We start from the raw sequence: 16618 nt of genomic DNA, 5'->3' as shown, positions 1-16618 counted from the left end.
GAAGATGCTAAAAATGTGTTAAAAATATGGTACATTTCTGAATACAATTGCACAAATGAAATGCAATGCTAACCATACCAAACGGGAGCGTGTGCGTAAGTGAACTAAAAAAGAGCATTGGTTTGTTCAAGAATGTAATGAGAGAATAGAGAAAATTGTGAGAAATTTGAATAATGAAAAGATGATAAGAGAGCAGATTAATGCTGAAGAGGAATTTATATTGCCAAATTTGCATCCTAGATTAAGAATGGAGCATGAGTGATAGGGAAAAGAGTGAAATATGTATGATTACTTATGTACCTACAAGTGTTAGGTCAATTAAATATGTAGGTGAGAGTGAGAGTGAAAGAAGTTATGTTGTAAATGATGATTTCCTGATTGCGAAGAACCTATTTTGAGTGGGATTTATTTTGTGTGTGGTTAGACTGCTTATTTGAACCTGCCACATAATTGAGAGGGTTACACAATTTTGCTTTAGTGTTCCCTAGAGTTTATCATATGAGTGGGATGAATGATGCTGTTAGTCAGGGAAGAGTCAAATGGGTTCGAACAGATAGTATTAGATATATTAGGAGCTATGATCGCTATATAGGTGTGCTTCCATCAGCGCCGACAATGCAGCAACTAAAGGGTTGAAAATTGATGGAACTCACGATATGTACAGTTGAGCAGATAGATCTAAGCATATGCTCCTGGAATTATGCATTATCTGCAAGAATTGAAGATGTTTACCTGATGGAATACTGAAAAACTTTGATGTAGTCGCAGATTCTATTTTAAGTGCCGATCTGCAGTGCCAGATATTCTTGGCATAAAACCTACAAATCCCAAATCCCATGGTAGGTGCTGTGCGCACGTCCTGGGGGTATTAACCTCTATTATTGAGAGTATAAGAGTACAAGAATAAAATCGTCAAAGCAATTAAAAATGTGTATTCTGTGCCAAGATCTGTGCTTCCCTTTCTGCCGACACCTTCTAGAATCGTGATGGGCTTTATTGAGCGTGCATGGGCACATTTCTTTCAGTGAATATGAAGAAAGAGCCTGGACTACAGACCTGAGGGGCTTAACAGCAAACGTCCTAAGCACTTGGGGGCATATGTATCAACATCACCATTTGCGATTCTCAAATAGCGATTTTTAAAGAATCGCTATTTGAGAATTGCAAAACGGGATGTATTTAAAAAATTGCAAACTTTTTGCGATTTCTTAAAATTCCTTAATTGCGATTAGCAAATTGCGAAATCGCAATTAAGGAATACCTGGCCATTCATTTCTATGGGCCAGGAGACCCATAGGAATGAATGGGAAGTAATTCACAAATAGCGAATTCGCAATTTGCTAATCGCTATTTGAGAATAATTTCAAAGGTGCAAGGGTGTCATGATGACACCCTGATGCACCCCTGAAATTAGCATGTGTGTGCATATGGCGCACATACATGCCCTAAGGGCATGTATGAGCGTCACGTGGCACTTTGCAAAATTAAAAATAGTGCATTTTGAAAGGAAATCGCAAATTACCACCAACTGGAAGTTGGTGGTAATTTGCGATTTCTTAAGGACAATTCGCACAACTTGGGTGCTTTTTACATATCATTTAAGAAATCGCAATTTGCGATTTCTTAAATGCTTACGCAAAATTAAGAAATCGCTAAATTAGCAATTCCTTAATTTTGCGATGGGATTTTGCCTAATACATCCCGTTTTGCGAATTTTTAATCGCAAACGCTGTATTTTGCGATTCGCAGCGTTTGCGAGTAAAAATTAGCTTGATACATATGCCCCTTAATAAATTAAAAAACATCAAGTTACCTGCTCATTATTTCCATTTCTACCAATATATTTAACTAGGCAATATTTTAAACAAGTCTAAATAAAACCTTATATGGCAAAAGCAAATCTCCGCACCTATCAGTACTTATCCCCATGGTATGCCAACGGAGTGACCCACAAGCTAGTTTTTTAGTATGTTTGTCAATTAATGAGAAGATGTTCATTCAAAATCTGAAGTGGTGGCAGCAGGAGAGAGAACTCAGATTAAACATAAGTTTTTCTGGACATTTATCTTGCTCTTTCCACACATTACATTTCCCGCATAGCTTTCAAAAATAGGTTCAAACTAGAGGCGAGAGGAAATACCAATTTTGCTTTAAAAAGTATTTTTTACTTGCAAACCCTGTTCTAGTTGAGTACACAAAACAGAGATAGGACTTTAATGTGACTGGTATCTGCAATCGAAGCTCTGGAATTCTCTTTTATTTAGGGGTACTAGCCCACCCTAGGGAAGGTCATCCTAGGTTCCAAGGGTGCTTGGTGATGCAGGAGGAGTAGGGGGAGAGAAGCCATCTACTTTTTCATATGGCTCTGGGAATCTCATGGGATTACCTCTTGAGTATCAAGCATGCACAGTAGACTGAGAGAGACTCTCTTAGAATTACCTGAGCACCCGGGAGCAGACCACCACCCAACTACCACAGTTCCACTATACCAGATCATGTAAAAATCCTTACAAGGTATTGAAGGAAGGAATATGTATGAGAGTTTGGCTGAAATTACAATTGGGCATGGAGAAGGTGAACCTGATAATGTATATGATATGTTGGTTATGATGCTTAAAAATCACTTTGGGTCCTTAGTGTTGTATTGGAACAGCACAAATTCTTCACACGGTTACAAGGCAAGCAAGAAATGATTGGAAGTTATGTTGCATCATTAAAAACGTTAGCACATACCTGTGAGTTTGCAAAACTCACTGATTCCCTAGTAAAGGAACAGATGGTTAGGTGTACTAACAATGTTAAAGTTCAGGAAAAGCTTCCAGCGAAGAACCATGATTTGAAGGAGGCAATAGCCATTTTGGAAAGTATGAAGAAATGTGGGTGCGTGAAATGGTAGAAAATAAAGGTAAAGACACTTTGGTTGAGGAAAGCACTGTACATGAGATTAAAAAAAAATTGGCATGGGTGGGGATGTGAAAAAACATGCTGATAGTGAGAATGCTTAAAAATATTTGAACAGTGAAATGGGCTTGAAATGCTTTAGATATGGAGGTGAGGGACATCTCTCCAATAGTTCAGAATGTTTTTTGGAGTTTGCTACATGCACAAATGTGGGACGAAAGGACTCAATGTGTGTCTGGGGACTAAAGGACAAGGGGTAGATTGTATGAAAGAGGAGAAGAAATTTGTGTTGAGTGTGAGGGAAGGTGGATTAGTTGATGGTGACATGTTGGATTTGCCGGAATGTGAGATTACAGTTGGTGGGATAAAAATTGAATATGCCAGCTGATTAAGGATCACCTTATACTAAGGTTGACAATAACTGCACTATGTTGTTTGGTGGGGACCACATGGAGTAGTTTCTACCTGATATAAACCAGGTGGCCCAAGCAAGTGCCAAGATTGATATTCTTGAATATGAGATTGGTAAAGGTGTACGTAGCTAAAATAAGCAATAACGTGTTAGAATGGAGACATCAGAGAGATATAGGAATCACTCTGAATCCTAATACACCAAAGAAAGTGTTATAACTCTCAACAAAATGGTTACTGGAAGATGTGTGTTCCCAGTTCCCTAAGGTGTTTGATAGCAACCTAGGGTTGCTGAATAACTTTGAACACAGAATCATTTTGAAAAATGGGGTTGTACCATTTGTAAGCAAGGTGAGGAAAGTTCCTCACCTGATGATGGAATACCTTGAATGGGAGTTAAAGCAGCTGTTGGAGATGGAGTGATTGAAGAGATTGAACGATCAGAATAGTTGGCCCCAGTGATCTTATCCCCAAGGTATAACTTCACACAAAGAATTGCATATCCTCTGCAGTTATTTTGGAGCCAGGGGAGGCAGGAAACCTATGCACTTTAAAGGGAAAACTCTAGAAGTATCTCCCACTTCACAGGAGGCACCAGGTATTAATATTGGACCTCAGACACCAACTCTTGGACGTGTGGAAGGCTCTGCCAGGAGGAAAGATTGCTGTGCTGTTGAAAGGACTGCCACTCTGCTGGACTGCTGCCCTAAAGGACTGCTGCCTGCTGTGCTGGCCATCTGCATGATGACCTCTTGCCTGGGTGGGAAGGATTGGATCTGCAATCTATACCCAGGACCACAAGAGTGAATCCAAGGGCTAGTCTATTGTAACCAGAACTTAGACTCTGTAACTGTAAGTTCTACCCTGTCAAGTGGTGCCATCCCAGTCCAGGAATTTGGAAGGGGGCTGGAAGTTGCTCTGCCAGGCCATTTCTGGATCCAACAGAACCAATGCATCACCTCTGCTGCACGGCGCAACCTCGAGCAGAACCAACACATTGCCTCCGCTGATTTTTCCAGGTGAAGGACTCTGCATTAACCTCTCAGCCCCCACCAGAACTGCCACTGCGCAATGCAACCCCGATGCAGGCCATCACATCACTCTTTTCTCGTCAACGGCAGCACCGATGACGACACAGGACTTTGCATCGCAAGCTCCTCTGTCTCTTCGGAAGCCGCCAGTCAGCAACGCATTCTCAGTGCAGGACTCTTCATCGGAAGCTTTCCTCAACAATGGCCTTTTCAACGATGATGCAGAACCTCGTATTGCAGCCTTGCTGCTCCCCGGAACCGATGGATCTCCTATTCTGCATGATGCATCCTTGACACTGGACTCGCAGTGCTCTACAACCAGGATTTAAGGTACTCTGTAAAGTGGACATAACTGACTACCTGTAGCCGGTCTGCACTCCATCTCAGTCGGCCTGAACATGTGACCGTATCCCAGGCTGGCGCTACTAGATTTCCACAGTTGGTGCTTTGCACTTCTGGCACTATTTTCACTTAAATCTTTATAATTGCATATCTCAGGTGCTACTGATTGGACTTTTGTCATTTTATTCTTGTTTTATTTAATAAAAATGTACTCTATTTGTCTAATCTGGTGTGTTTCCACTTTGCTACTGTTTGCAGTGTTGAACAAATACTTTACACATTACCTCTGAGCTAAGCCTGACAACTCTGTCCCAAGCTACCGGAGGGCTGAGCACAGGTTAGGTTTACTTGTGATGCTACCCTGACAGGGAATGTCGTTCCTGCTTGAGCAGCCCAATTTCTTACACTTACAGGGAAGCACAACTCATTGAAGCTCAGAAAACTTTGAAAGAACTGATCAGAGTTTTTAAAGTTGCAGCACCAAAGCATTGTAGCTCTTCTGCCATGCTCTCCAAGCATATTTGCAATAACCTGATATCATTGTTTACCAACAAGATTGCTACACAAAATGATTGATACATCTACACCCTCTACCTCAATAAGTCCTCTAATCCTTAGCCTGTGATGAACTTTTACTATCTTTTCCTCAGTCCTGGACATGATCAAGATCTTGGCATCATTCAAATAATCTGCTGCACTCAATGACATCTGCAACCTTAAAGTCATGAACTTTGGTCTTCTAGCTCTCGCCCATCTAATTTCTACATGAATCCATACTTGACTCTCTGATCGTGAAATCGCTCAAAAATCCAGGCATACATATATACCTCTGTTCCTGAAAAACCTAAATATTAACCGAGATTTCATATCCAACTAGGGACTATCTCATTTTTGGTTCAACCATTGGGACTATGTTAGACCTAGCATTTGCATGGTCACTGAAAGTCAGAAATCTTTCCAAAGATGATGGCAATTTTTAGGTATTGAAGTAATCGAGATTCGTTCATCCATTTCAGGTTCTGGTGTATGGTATGAGAAAGGAAGAAAGGATTCTTTAAAACAAGAACTGATTTTTTGTCAAATCAGAGACCTGTCTAAATGACTATCCAAATTGATCATAAACAGAAACTATAAATAGTATATCTAAACAAAGAAAACTTCTAAGGAGGGTCTGAGAACCCAGATATCTAAAAAATAAATCTGGTAGGGTCATAAATTTGAATTATCTAAAAACTAATAAAATATTCTAGTGGGGCCTCTCCAATGGAAATCACTCACAGCTGACCTTCTATCCACTCCCTTTCTTCACACATTAAAGACACCACCCACAGCCCATGTCCTCCAAAATGAACGTGCAAAAGGCTTAAATTTCACCCCATACACCTGCAAATATCCAATGTCAACTCTGTCAACACGGTTAGTATGCTGAGAAATGTAGGAACTATCTTTTTTGTTTGTCATAAACCCACCCATCGCTATCCCCTATAGAAATGAACTCACTCTTCTCATTATTGTTAATGGCATCCTAAATAAGATTGATGAAGATCTCTTCTGCCAGCTAATTTTACTTAATTACATGCAGTCCTTGATATAGCTGACAATAAAATCTTTCTACGTGTCCTTAACATGAAAAATAGATATTGACAGATTAAAAAAGATTCCAACAAGTAAAGTTTGGGGACTCCCTTTTTTGAACCCACTTCATTTTCTTGTGATATTCCTCTGCTAAGGCATTATAATCACCCCATTTCTTGCTAACCTCTGTGTAACATCACATAGTAATATGCTTACCACACCAGATATTTTCTTCTTTTATTATGCTGACTTTAATCGGATATATTTGAGGAGACTATCAACAATCTACTCACTTAGATGACATATATACCTATAATACAGTTGCGAATAGTTGAGTTTAAATTAAAGCTCAATCTGCAAAACACATATTTTCTCTCCTATTTAAAAATGAAATATACTGATTCTATTCTCTGGGACTTGGTCCTAGGAGTGTCACTCCTACAATACTCCTGAGTATCACATTAGATTCCATGCTATTTTTTTACCAAACTGCTGTTAATCCCTTATCAAAAGTGCTTGGTAAGCGCTAAATATATTATGAATCACAAAACACCTAATTTCTAAAGGTGACATAAATCTGGCAGTCTAGCTATTGTCATCTTAAAAAATGAATATGGAGATAATCTCCTTGCTGAACTCCCAATTATACAACGTACTACTCCTAAAGCTGTCCTTCACTTACCTGCTCGGCTTGTCTCCAATACCAAAATATTTATCATATCACCTTTGTTCTTGGCTTCCTCAAAAGGGTACCCCCCAGAACCAGGATGTACACACAAAATGGTCTCCACAACTTATAAAAGTTCTCTATATTTACACTCTCAAGTATTTGTAACAAACCTTGAAAGATGCTAGTAGGAAGGATTTACTGAGAAGCACACCACCTCTTTATATCTAAACCCATCCACTTCACAAAATAGAATACACTTGGTCACAGTAGATTGGCCTCTCTTTCATCACAAAACTTCAAAAAAGGTATCACCCAAAATAAATAAATAAGCTACAGTAATTAGTATCATAATATTGTTTGTAAAGTTAGTACTGGATGTATTACTGCCGGTATCTACAAAGTAGTTGCTCAGGGATTCTGCTTTATGTCGATTAGGAAACAGTGCCTCTGACTTTACTGCTAATCCTTAGAGTACTTTCTGAGTAAAGGTCTTATTGTAAATATTGTTTGGTACCTGTTTTAAAATGAATATGAAGTCCTACACAGAGCAGACTTACAACTATCATTTACATATGTTAATGCATCCTTGATGACTCACAGCCTAATTGTAAATTTCCAAGGACCAAATCCAAGTGCTCCAGCGGATTCTCTGTTAGGGGAAAAAAGAGATCTTGCATGTGCAAACTGTGCAAAATGAGGGAGGGTCTTCTTTTCTCTTACAACCAGAAAAGGCCCTTACTTCTACCTTTCAAACATGTGTATTTCTCGTGTGGAAAGGCACATGTTAAACATTTGTGAATACCAGGTTATTCGATGTTACTTACGTTTGTGGCGACTTGACATCATTTTCGTGGTGTTAGACTAACACTGGCAAACAGTCTGCAAAACTGGTGGTTTGTCCGCAGTGATATATCAGGCCTGTGGGCAAAAATGTCTACTGATCCCTATTTTGGTAATTAGGATCATGGAAATCTTATGGCATCACCTTTTTTAGTTTTATGTAAAAGCTGAACCTAATTTGGTAATATCTGTAGTTAGTAGTTTAGTTAGAGAACTTATTGCTTCACATTGTTATAACAATACATTATATACCACACATGATCAACTAATTTACCAGGAGGCTCTTGGTAGACAGTGAAAGGTTTAGAGTTAAGACAAACTATATTGTATGGTCAACCTCTTCCACAGATTAATCTTCTTTAGAGTAGAGGTTTCTTGAAGACCTCTATCGAGGTGGTGATCCATCGTAAAATTAAGTAACTATGGTAAATTGAAAACTGTTTCATCAAGTCACTGAGGTACAGGGCCATAGAGAACATCCTTTAGAATCTCTAGAGAATCTTTAGCTTTCAGAAAGAGGCTGCGGAGCACCCAACTGTATAAGGGATTGTAAGGTGGTAACCTATGACATATAAGATGCCAAGCACAGCTCTAAAGGCAGCAGGGAATTTCTTCAGACAGACCACAGAATACTTGTGGAAGAAAATAACTGCTTGTACCACATTTAAATTCTCAGTTTAGTGCTGTAATATTGCAAATAAAAGGAATTGCTCTTACTCAATGTAATGACAAGAGCAAAAAATAGTGAACTTGGATCTTAGAACCAAAATTTAAAAATGGCCTTCTGTTTTCATGTGCAAAGAGGATTATATGGATTCTCTTCGAAGATTTATAGACGTCCTTCCCAATCTTTCTGCATGGAAAGTTTTTGGAAAATGAGAATCCCATTCACATTAAGCACATTAACAGAGATCTAATTAGACTATAACAAGATAAGTATAATCAGTTATTCGTCTATGAGGCTATGGTAAAGTAGGAGAAATAATAATGTTTTGTAATTTGTATATCTCTTTCTAGTATTTCCGTGGAGGTGATGTCTCATAATATTTAGAATCATAATTAAGCTTTGCATGTAAAAACAGTAAAAATAAAGTGACCATTATCAAGAATAAATCTCTTCAGTTGAAAATTATGAGGACAAAGAAGAAAAACAATTATTATCAAAATGAACATTTTATGAATAAACATCAGTTTGTCCACCCACCACATTCCCTTCACCAACTTCTGACACTGGATCATCCCAATCTGTTTCTAAATGACATCAATATCTGTGACAAAAGCCACCAAAGACACAACCATCTTCCATGTGTGCTACAATGTCTTTCAATTGGGCAGACCCTTCATTGATCTATCAAATAGCCACAAACACTTTTACTGAGTAGATTGTAGCATAAATACCTGTCTTTCCACCTTCACAAATCTTCCTATCATACTTTGGTCTTCAATGTCTGATGCTGATCCTTTGGCTACAAATGGCTCATGTCTGGAAAAGAATGACAGGAGACTGACTCATTAGTATTTCTGTGCCGATATTTGGTAAGTTATGTACTCTACACAATTGTTTACTGAGAGAATTAATTGAAGTGCGCGGACCTTGAAGCAACATTTAATTGTTTATAATTTCTAGAACTGATGTAACAATATTTGTCAATTTCACTACAATCCATTCATCCTCACATACATCATGCTTACTTGCCTGCTGAAAAGCTTGTGTTCTAGCATTCGAGCTTTAAACAAATCTATAAGTATATTATCATGCGTCGTAACATAAGAAATAAAATATTAAGTCACAACAAGTTAAACAATTAGATTTGTGGACACTAAGGTTGTTTTGAACCAAGTCTCTGTTTTCTTTTCTCTTTGTTTTCTCAGAAACTATAGGGAAATCTATATTTTAACAGTGTTCCCTCATTTTGTTTGTTATGGACATTGATGCTTAGCTCACAGAAAAAGTCAGAAAATTGCCCTCTTTCATTTTTGTGACATAGAGTACATTTAGACCACTTTAGTATTCAGAATGGAGTACAGAAGAACACCTAAGAAGCTGAAAGAGTCACATTTACTATGGGTACTCCTGGAAGTCTTTGTGATTTTTTATTTATGATCATACAAAGCATTTTCACATGCATACATAATCATCATGTACATTCATGCATTCATGAATGTAACAGAAAAGTGCACTTATGTGCCACAACTTTTTTTTCAATTTTCCTCTATTATCCCTGCCAATTTTGGGGGTTTTTAATCCTCATTTCTACTCTAAACATATTATTATACCTTCCTTTGACAGGAGAGAATACCAAACCATGCCTGGAAGGGAAGGGGTCATGCAAGTCTTTGGAAATGCTCACATTTCTGCCTCAGGAATTTCACCCCATACCACTGGGAGAAAATTTAGCACACGCAGAAGTATATGTGCATAACTATTTTTGTAGGTGTGAATTGACATTTTTAGAATCTGCCAGAAAATGGGTCATTAATTAGGTAGGATATGAGCCCTTCTCTTGCAATAGGCCCAAAATGCAATCAAGTCCAACATACAAGTTCAAAAAATAAACCTGGCTCAACCCCAGGTAACTATGGAACAGAGCAGATGGACTTAACGGAGACAAAATGTGTAAATTATTTAGCAGTACAAAAACAATTAAAAAGTCAAATTACAACACAATAAAGATTCAATTTCTAAAAATAGAGAAAAATTAAATAAGAAAAAGTTATACCGACACAACTTAAATTCACAGGAGATATGAATTTTTTTCACAGGGCATAAGTATGATTTCTGCCTGACCATGATGGAGAGTAGGTTAGATACACCAAGAAGATTGCCATTGTAAAAGATTTTTCCTTCTGACTTAGTTTCTGAAATGGAAGTCAAAATCCTAGAGCAGGGTAAGGTTGCAGGTTTCTGCCGAAGTATTGTATTGTATTGTATTGTATAAAATTCTTCTATAGCGCTTTCTGTCACCCTACGGGTATCCTGGCGCTAAGAGACTATAAAAAACCTGAGACAGTAGGAACGTTCGCCGTTGTGCCAAGAATGTTACACTCTAATCTCTGCCAAAGAGCCATGTTTTAAGATTTTTTTTAAAATTCAGCAATGATTTGGCTTGGCGTAGTTCTTGGGGGATTTGATTCCAAAGGTGGGCTGCCGCCGTACTGAAGGCCCTGCCTCCCGTCTTGGTGTGTTTTACTCTGGCGACCACTGCCAAACTTTGGCTGGTGGACCGAAGAAGTCTCTTTGGTTCGTACCATGAGAATCTGTTGCACAGAGGAGGCGGACCAATGTTATGGAGGGCTCTATACACCATGACCAATGATTTAAACTCGATCCTTTTATTGATCGGGAGCCAATGAAGGTCCCTCAGTGCCAATGTTGTTGAGGAGTCACGTTGTCTTCCCAGGGCCAGTTTGGCTGCGGCGGACTGTATTCTTTGCAGTCCCTGTACAGTGTACCGGGGGGCACCCAGGAGCAGTGAATTACAGTAGTCCAGCCTGCTTAGGATCACGCTCTGAACCACCAGAGATCTGGTCTCAATAGGGAGGAGCGGGAGAATTTGACGCAAAGCTCTTAATAAGGCAATACAGGTACCTATGGTCTTATTCGCCTGAGATTGCAGCTGGAGATCTTCATCCATCATAACCCCCAGGTTACGGACTGTTTTTACTGGCAGTGTCGGGGCGTCTTCCGGCAAAAGCCGGAACTCACCCAAGAGATGTTTAGGCAGTCTAGCTGCGCAGCAGTGCAGTAACTCCGTTTTCCCGGCATTCAGCTGCAATGAATTGGCTCTCAGCCAGTCTGAGACTTTCCGCATGCAAGCCTGGAAAGAATTTATGGGCACTGCATGCTCTCCCTCCAAGGAGAACATTAGCTGGATGTCATCAGCATAATTAACCACCTCAATCCCGTAAGATTTTATTAGAGGGATCAGGGGTCTCAGATAGGAATTAAAGAGTATAGGGCTGATAGCTGACCCCTGGGGTACTCCATGGCGAACCGGGGTCCAGGAGGATACAAAAGGCGTTAGGGTCACTGCCTGTTGACGATCCGTCAAATATGACCGTAGCCATTCCAAGGCGCGACCTGTCACCCCCATATCTTCTAACCTTGCCAGCAGCACTGAGTGATTAACCGTGTCGAATGCTGCCGACATGTCCAACAGTACCAACATAGAGGAGCAGCCACTGTCGGCACGCATTCGAAGTTTGTTCAGAACGGTAATCAATGCAGTTTCCGTCCCGTGCCCAGGCCGGAAGCCAAACTGATCCCTGTCCAAGATCAGATGTTCTTCCAAAAAATTAGACAGGGATTAGCTGACTAATTTTTCCAAGATTTTAATTGGAAATGGCAAAAGGGAAATAGGGCGGAAATTAGCTGGCAATGAGGGATCAAGAGAGGGTTTTTTCAATAGTGGGGTGACCATTGCCTGTTTCCACCTGCTTGGTACGGTACCTTCACTCAGGGATTGACAACAAATTTGCCACAGATCTGAGAATAGGGCGGGTCCGAGCTCCTTCCAGATCTTATGAGGAAGGGGGTCCAAGGGTGATCCTGATGATATCTCCCGCGCTATCTCATGAAAAGAATCCTCCGTAGGGGGGTTAAAATGGCTCAAAGTAGTGTCTCTCCTGGTGTCTACGCTAATCGTGGAGGGCTCTACAGCATTCTGATCGAACCCACCCACGATATTGTTGACCTTCTCGACAAAAAAAGTAGCAATTTTGTTGCACAAGTTTTGTGATGGCTGGATAGTACTGGCCAGACAGCCCGGGTTACTAAGGTCTCTAACGATGTTGAAAAGTGCCCTAGTTCCATTGGGTGCCTGCAGAATGGAATTGGCATAAAATTTCGCCTTAGCTTCCCTAATAGCTGCCTTATATTGGAGTTGTATAATTTTTAAGGCTATTCTATCTGCTTCCAGGTACTGTCTGCGCCAGCTTCTTTCAGTCTGTCTGCGTACTAGGCGTAACGCTTTTAGCTCCTCACTGAACCAGGGGGCCGAAGGAGTACTACGCATTCTCAGTTTTTTTTTAGGTATGTGGCCTTCCAGTACTAAGTTGATGGATGTACTATATCTAGTATAGTTTTCTTCCGGTGTGGCTTTTGGGTCAAACAGGTTAGAATGTGGGAAAAAGGAGGATGCTCCTCTCTTGATGAGTTTAGCCCAGTCCCTTCCCCACCTAAAGTGGGCTTGTCTGTTCACAGCCAGTTTATCCTCTTGTGTGCTAATCCTGAACTGTATTAGATAGTGGTCAGTCCAATTTAGTGGAGTAATACTGATTACTTCAGTTTCAGAGGGTTTGGCGAAGACTAGATCAAGTGTGTGGCCTCCTACATGTGTAGATTGTTGGACAAGCTGGTGTAGGCCACAGTTCTCACAGGTGTAATTCAGGGCTTGTAAGTGATTTCCAGAGCTCCCTGTTTCCCAAAGATTAAAGTCTCCCAAGAGCAGCATTCTGGAGTGTGTGGAAGCCAAGGCGACAATAGTGTCCAATAGTGCCTGATGGTTAGCGTCCAAACCCGGAGGTCTATAGCAAACCATACCCGACAGCACTCTCCCCTTAGCCTCCTGTATAGAGAAGCCCATAATTTCATAGCCTGCTTCTTGAAGTTGGATAGTCATTGGAAAAGGTCATACTGAAGCACTGGTTTTGGCGTGAAAAAGCTCAGAGCAGGAAAATTCTAATTTTAATCCCACTAACGTCCTCACATTCGTTGGATACTTTCCCTCATTCGCCTGGTCAAAAGATCTATCTTCAGACTTGGTCTCTTTTTTAAGCTAAAAATCACCAGTGGGACAAGCCTGAAAGCAGTGCCTGACAAAGTACTCCCAAAGTTAGACACCTTTTCTGGGAGGTCCCACTGACGATGCTGTGGCCTTGGAAGTCAAATAATTTTCCAAGTCTCAAATTTTAAGAAGTTCTGGAGCAGCACTTAGGGGTCAGGACGCACTCCAACAGAGTCAACCAGCAGGGTCCAGTCCAATTGCTACTGAACAGCTGTTCACTTAAAAAAAAGGTCTTGTGCAGGTTGTGGTGACCCTGTAGCCACATAGGAGGTCATCCAACTGTCCTTGGGAGTCCACTACTCGTGAGTACAAGTAGGACCAAGTCTGGCCCATTAGGTCTCCACATAGGTCACAACGAGGAGGGTCTCTTCTGTTGTTCCACAGGTATAGCTGCGTTCTGATGATTTGTGGGTGAGGGGCCACTCTTGTAGGATTTACTAGCCAGTAGGTACGGGTAAGTCCTGAACCTCTGAGATAAAATATCCCACCCTCCCGTTTGCAGCATATCTTTACCTTACTGCAAACTATACCTCAGTGCACTATTCTGAGTAAAATCCAACATGGTAGCATCCTTCTGACCTTGGAGGTTTCTGGTGTCCCAGCCAGTGGCCTGTTACAGGAATGAGCAGTCCCCTCCTCCTCAGCACCACCAACCTAATGTTAGGACCAGCTCCTTCTCCCAGTGGGCTGGTGCTAAGTGGAGCACTGTGGGGCCAGGGAATGAAAGCTTGTCTTACTCAGGTCTTCCTATACACTTACTTATGAATAGATAGGCCTCATCCCGGTTCCTTCCATGTTAGTGAAGTTCCTGACCTTTTCCCAGCTGCCCTGCCACAGCTTTACTATTCTTAACTCCACACCCGAATACCTTGAATATATACTTACAGCTAATAAATATCTGTAGAGTTAACTATGATAAACATCTATTTACTTACATATGTTGAACTTCATGATATTATGGGCACAAGATTTGGTAGGACGATTGTTTGTCCACAATATCCCTGTAGAATGACATTCTTAAGCCTTCACAAGGAATTAATCCATCTTGTATGAGCTAGTGATCATGCACAGAGTGGGAACCAGAAGAGGGTCTGTAACAATATGTTTTTCTGTGGATGCTTCAAAGTATGCAACTGTACTCGAACCTGTGACTGGAGCTATCAGGCCTGAAATTGTCAAACTACTAAATATTTGCTTTTACTTGATTAAAATTGTGACATTATTTTCATCACCAGAACACCTCAGAACTAAATTAGAAATATTTTGTGTTTAAACATATATATATAAGACTTGAAAGAAATACCTATGCAAACTTAGATATGTATATTTTTTAAATAATTCACCACTGGATGATTAGTGTTTAGATCTAAACAATGAAAAGCCTGATTAGGTTTTCATATGCCCATTTTCTAAACATTCTTCATCTGAAATGTATAAGTTATTGTCTGACTGATAAGGATCCATTAATAGTAGTATATTTCTTTAGTGCAGGCCTCAAAATATCAAATCCAAATCCAGTCCTTAAAGTGGAATAAGCAAGTAATAATACTGTTGTTATATATGGCTCTCATAGAGCCTTTATCATTCATTTCAGTTTCTGAATCTCATAACCCACTACTATGGCATAGCAACACTTGACAACAAAAGTCATTACTCACTGTTGTGATGCCCTAAGGGCCTTCCAAGACAGGCTGACAGGCCTCCAAGAAAGGCTGTCAGCACAGCTCTACTTGTCTTCTTTGACTGAAAGCAGAAAGGACAGTTGCAGTAGGGGGAAGAAGGCAGGAAAGGTAGTGAGGGTTAGTCAAGGATGGCAGGTAACCCTTTTTTGTAACCTTTGGGACATTAATACATAATAGAGGCCGTGCTATGTCTGGCTCCTCCATTAATGCCCTGCCACTGCATTGCAGTTGAAAGGATGGACAGATCATTTTGGGGGTGATACGTAAAATGAAATATAGATGGGTAAAGAGTGAATAACTGGGATGTTTTCACCTTGGGGTTCAGAGTGACATAGACAGCTCGAGCTTTGCTCTCATTGTCTATTTAATGTCACTCAGAACCCCTCCCTGTAATTCACTGTTACCCATCTATAATTTTATATGTTATGTAGATGGTACAAATTACACATGGAATTTACAAATCTGCATCCAGAAACTCTTTTGCATCTAAGGTTGCAAAGTTCATGGAGTCTTATTTCATGGCGGTCTCAGGAATGGTACCAAAATATGGTGGCTGTACCATCCATCATCCTCTGTATTCACCTGCTTCATTTTGAGTGTAGGGGTCTAGCGAATCATTTGCAAAATGCTAAATAAGCCCACAAATACTGAAGTAGGGAAAGCAATAGTGTGACCATTTCTCCAGGGAATACCATACCTACTATCATCGATTAAAAAGGATATTGTAATTCACCTCTTAATTTCGGAATGAAGATGACCATTATCCCTGTTGCTCATAGAACACTTGGTGCATTTACCACCCCGAAGACTCATGGCAGGGCACACTATATCGGCCATACATACAATGCATTGAGTTGCTTTAATTGTTTACTTAATTACTACCAATTAACCTGGGTAAACACTATCAAGCGTTATATTCTCTGATCTTACAACTGCTCAGATCATATGTTAATAGCAGTTTATGAAGTACTGTCTCTTATTCTAGGCATACACAGAAAAAAATGTATCTTTGCCACGTAAAAACTTAGTGCTAGATGTACGAATGAAAATTGCATGCGAAAACAGGTTTGCGACCAATTTGGGCATGCAATTTTCCTTTGGGCCATGTACTAACACTAATTTGCGAGTCGCAAATAATTTGTGACTTGAAAAATAGTGTTTTGCGACTCGCTATTAGGAAGGGGCGTTCCCTTCCTAATACCGACTCACAAGCCATGTACAAATGTTTTGTGATTGCAATTGCGGTTCCAAAACACTCGCAATTTACCACCCTCTTTAAGAGGGTGGTAATGCAATTGCAAAAGGGAAATGCAGGGAAAAATATTTTTTAGGAGTAGGCAGTGGTCCCAGAAACCACTACCTGCCCTTAAAAAAGAAAAC

At 40.3% G+C, this 16618-nt stretch overlaps 1 protein-coding gene across 1 annotated transcript in view; it reads right to left on the bottom strand.

Annotated features, from left to right (window-relative positions):
• Window positions 1–16618, bottom strand: part of KCNQ3 (potassium voltage-gated channel subfamily Q member 3) — a 732470-nt gene that overhangs the window by 11464 nt on the left and 704388 nt on the right. The window contains exon 14 of the mRNA XM_085604907.1: window positions 9169–9253. Within this exon, the coding sequence (XP_085461033.1) occupies window positions 9169–9253 (85 nt within the window). The remainder of the gene's footprint in view (window positions 1–9168; window positions 9254–16618) is intronic.

This window comes from Triturus cristatus, chromosome 5_1, assembly GCF_964204655.1.
Source record: "Triturus cristatus chromosome 5_1, aTriCri1.1, whole genome shotgun sequence".
Classification (NCBI taxonomy): Eukaryota; Metazoa; Chordata; class Amphibia; order Caudata; family Salamandridae; genus Triturus; species Triturus cristatus.
The sequence above is the reverse complement of the archived record's forward strand: the minus strand, read 5'-3'. Positions and strand labels throughout refer to the sequence as shown.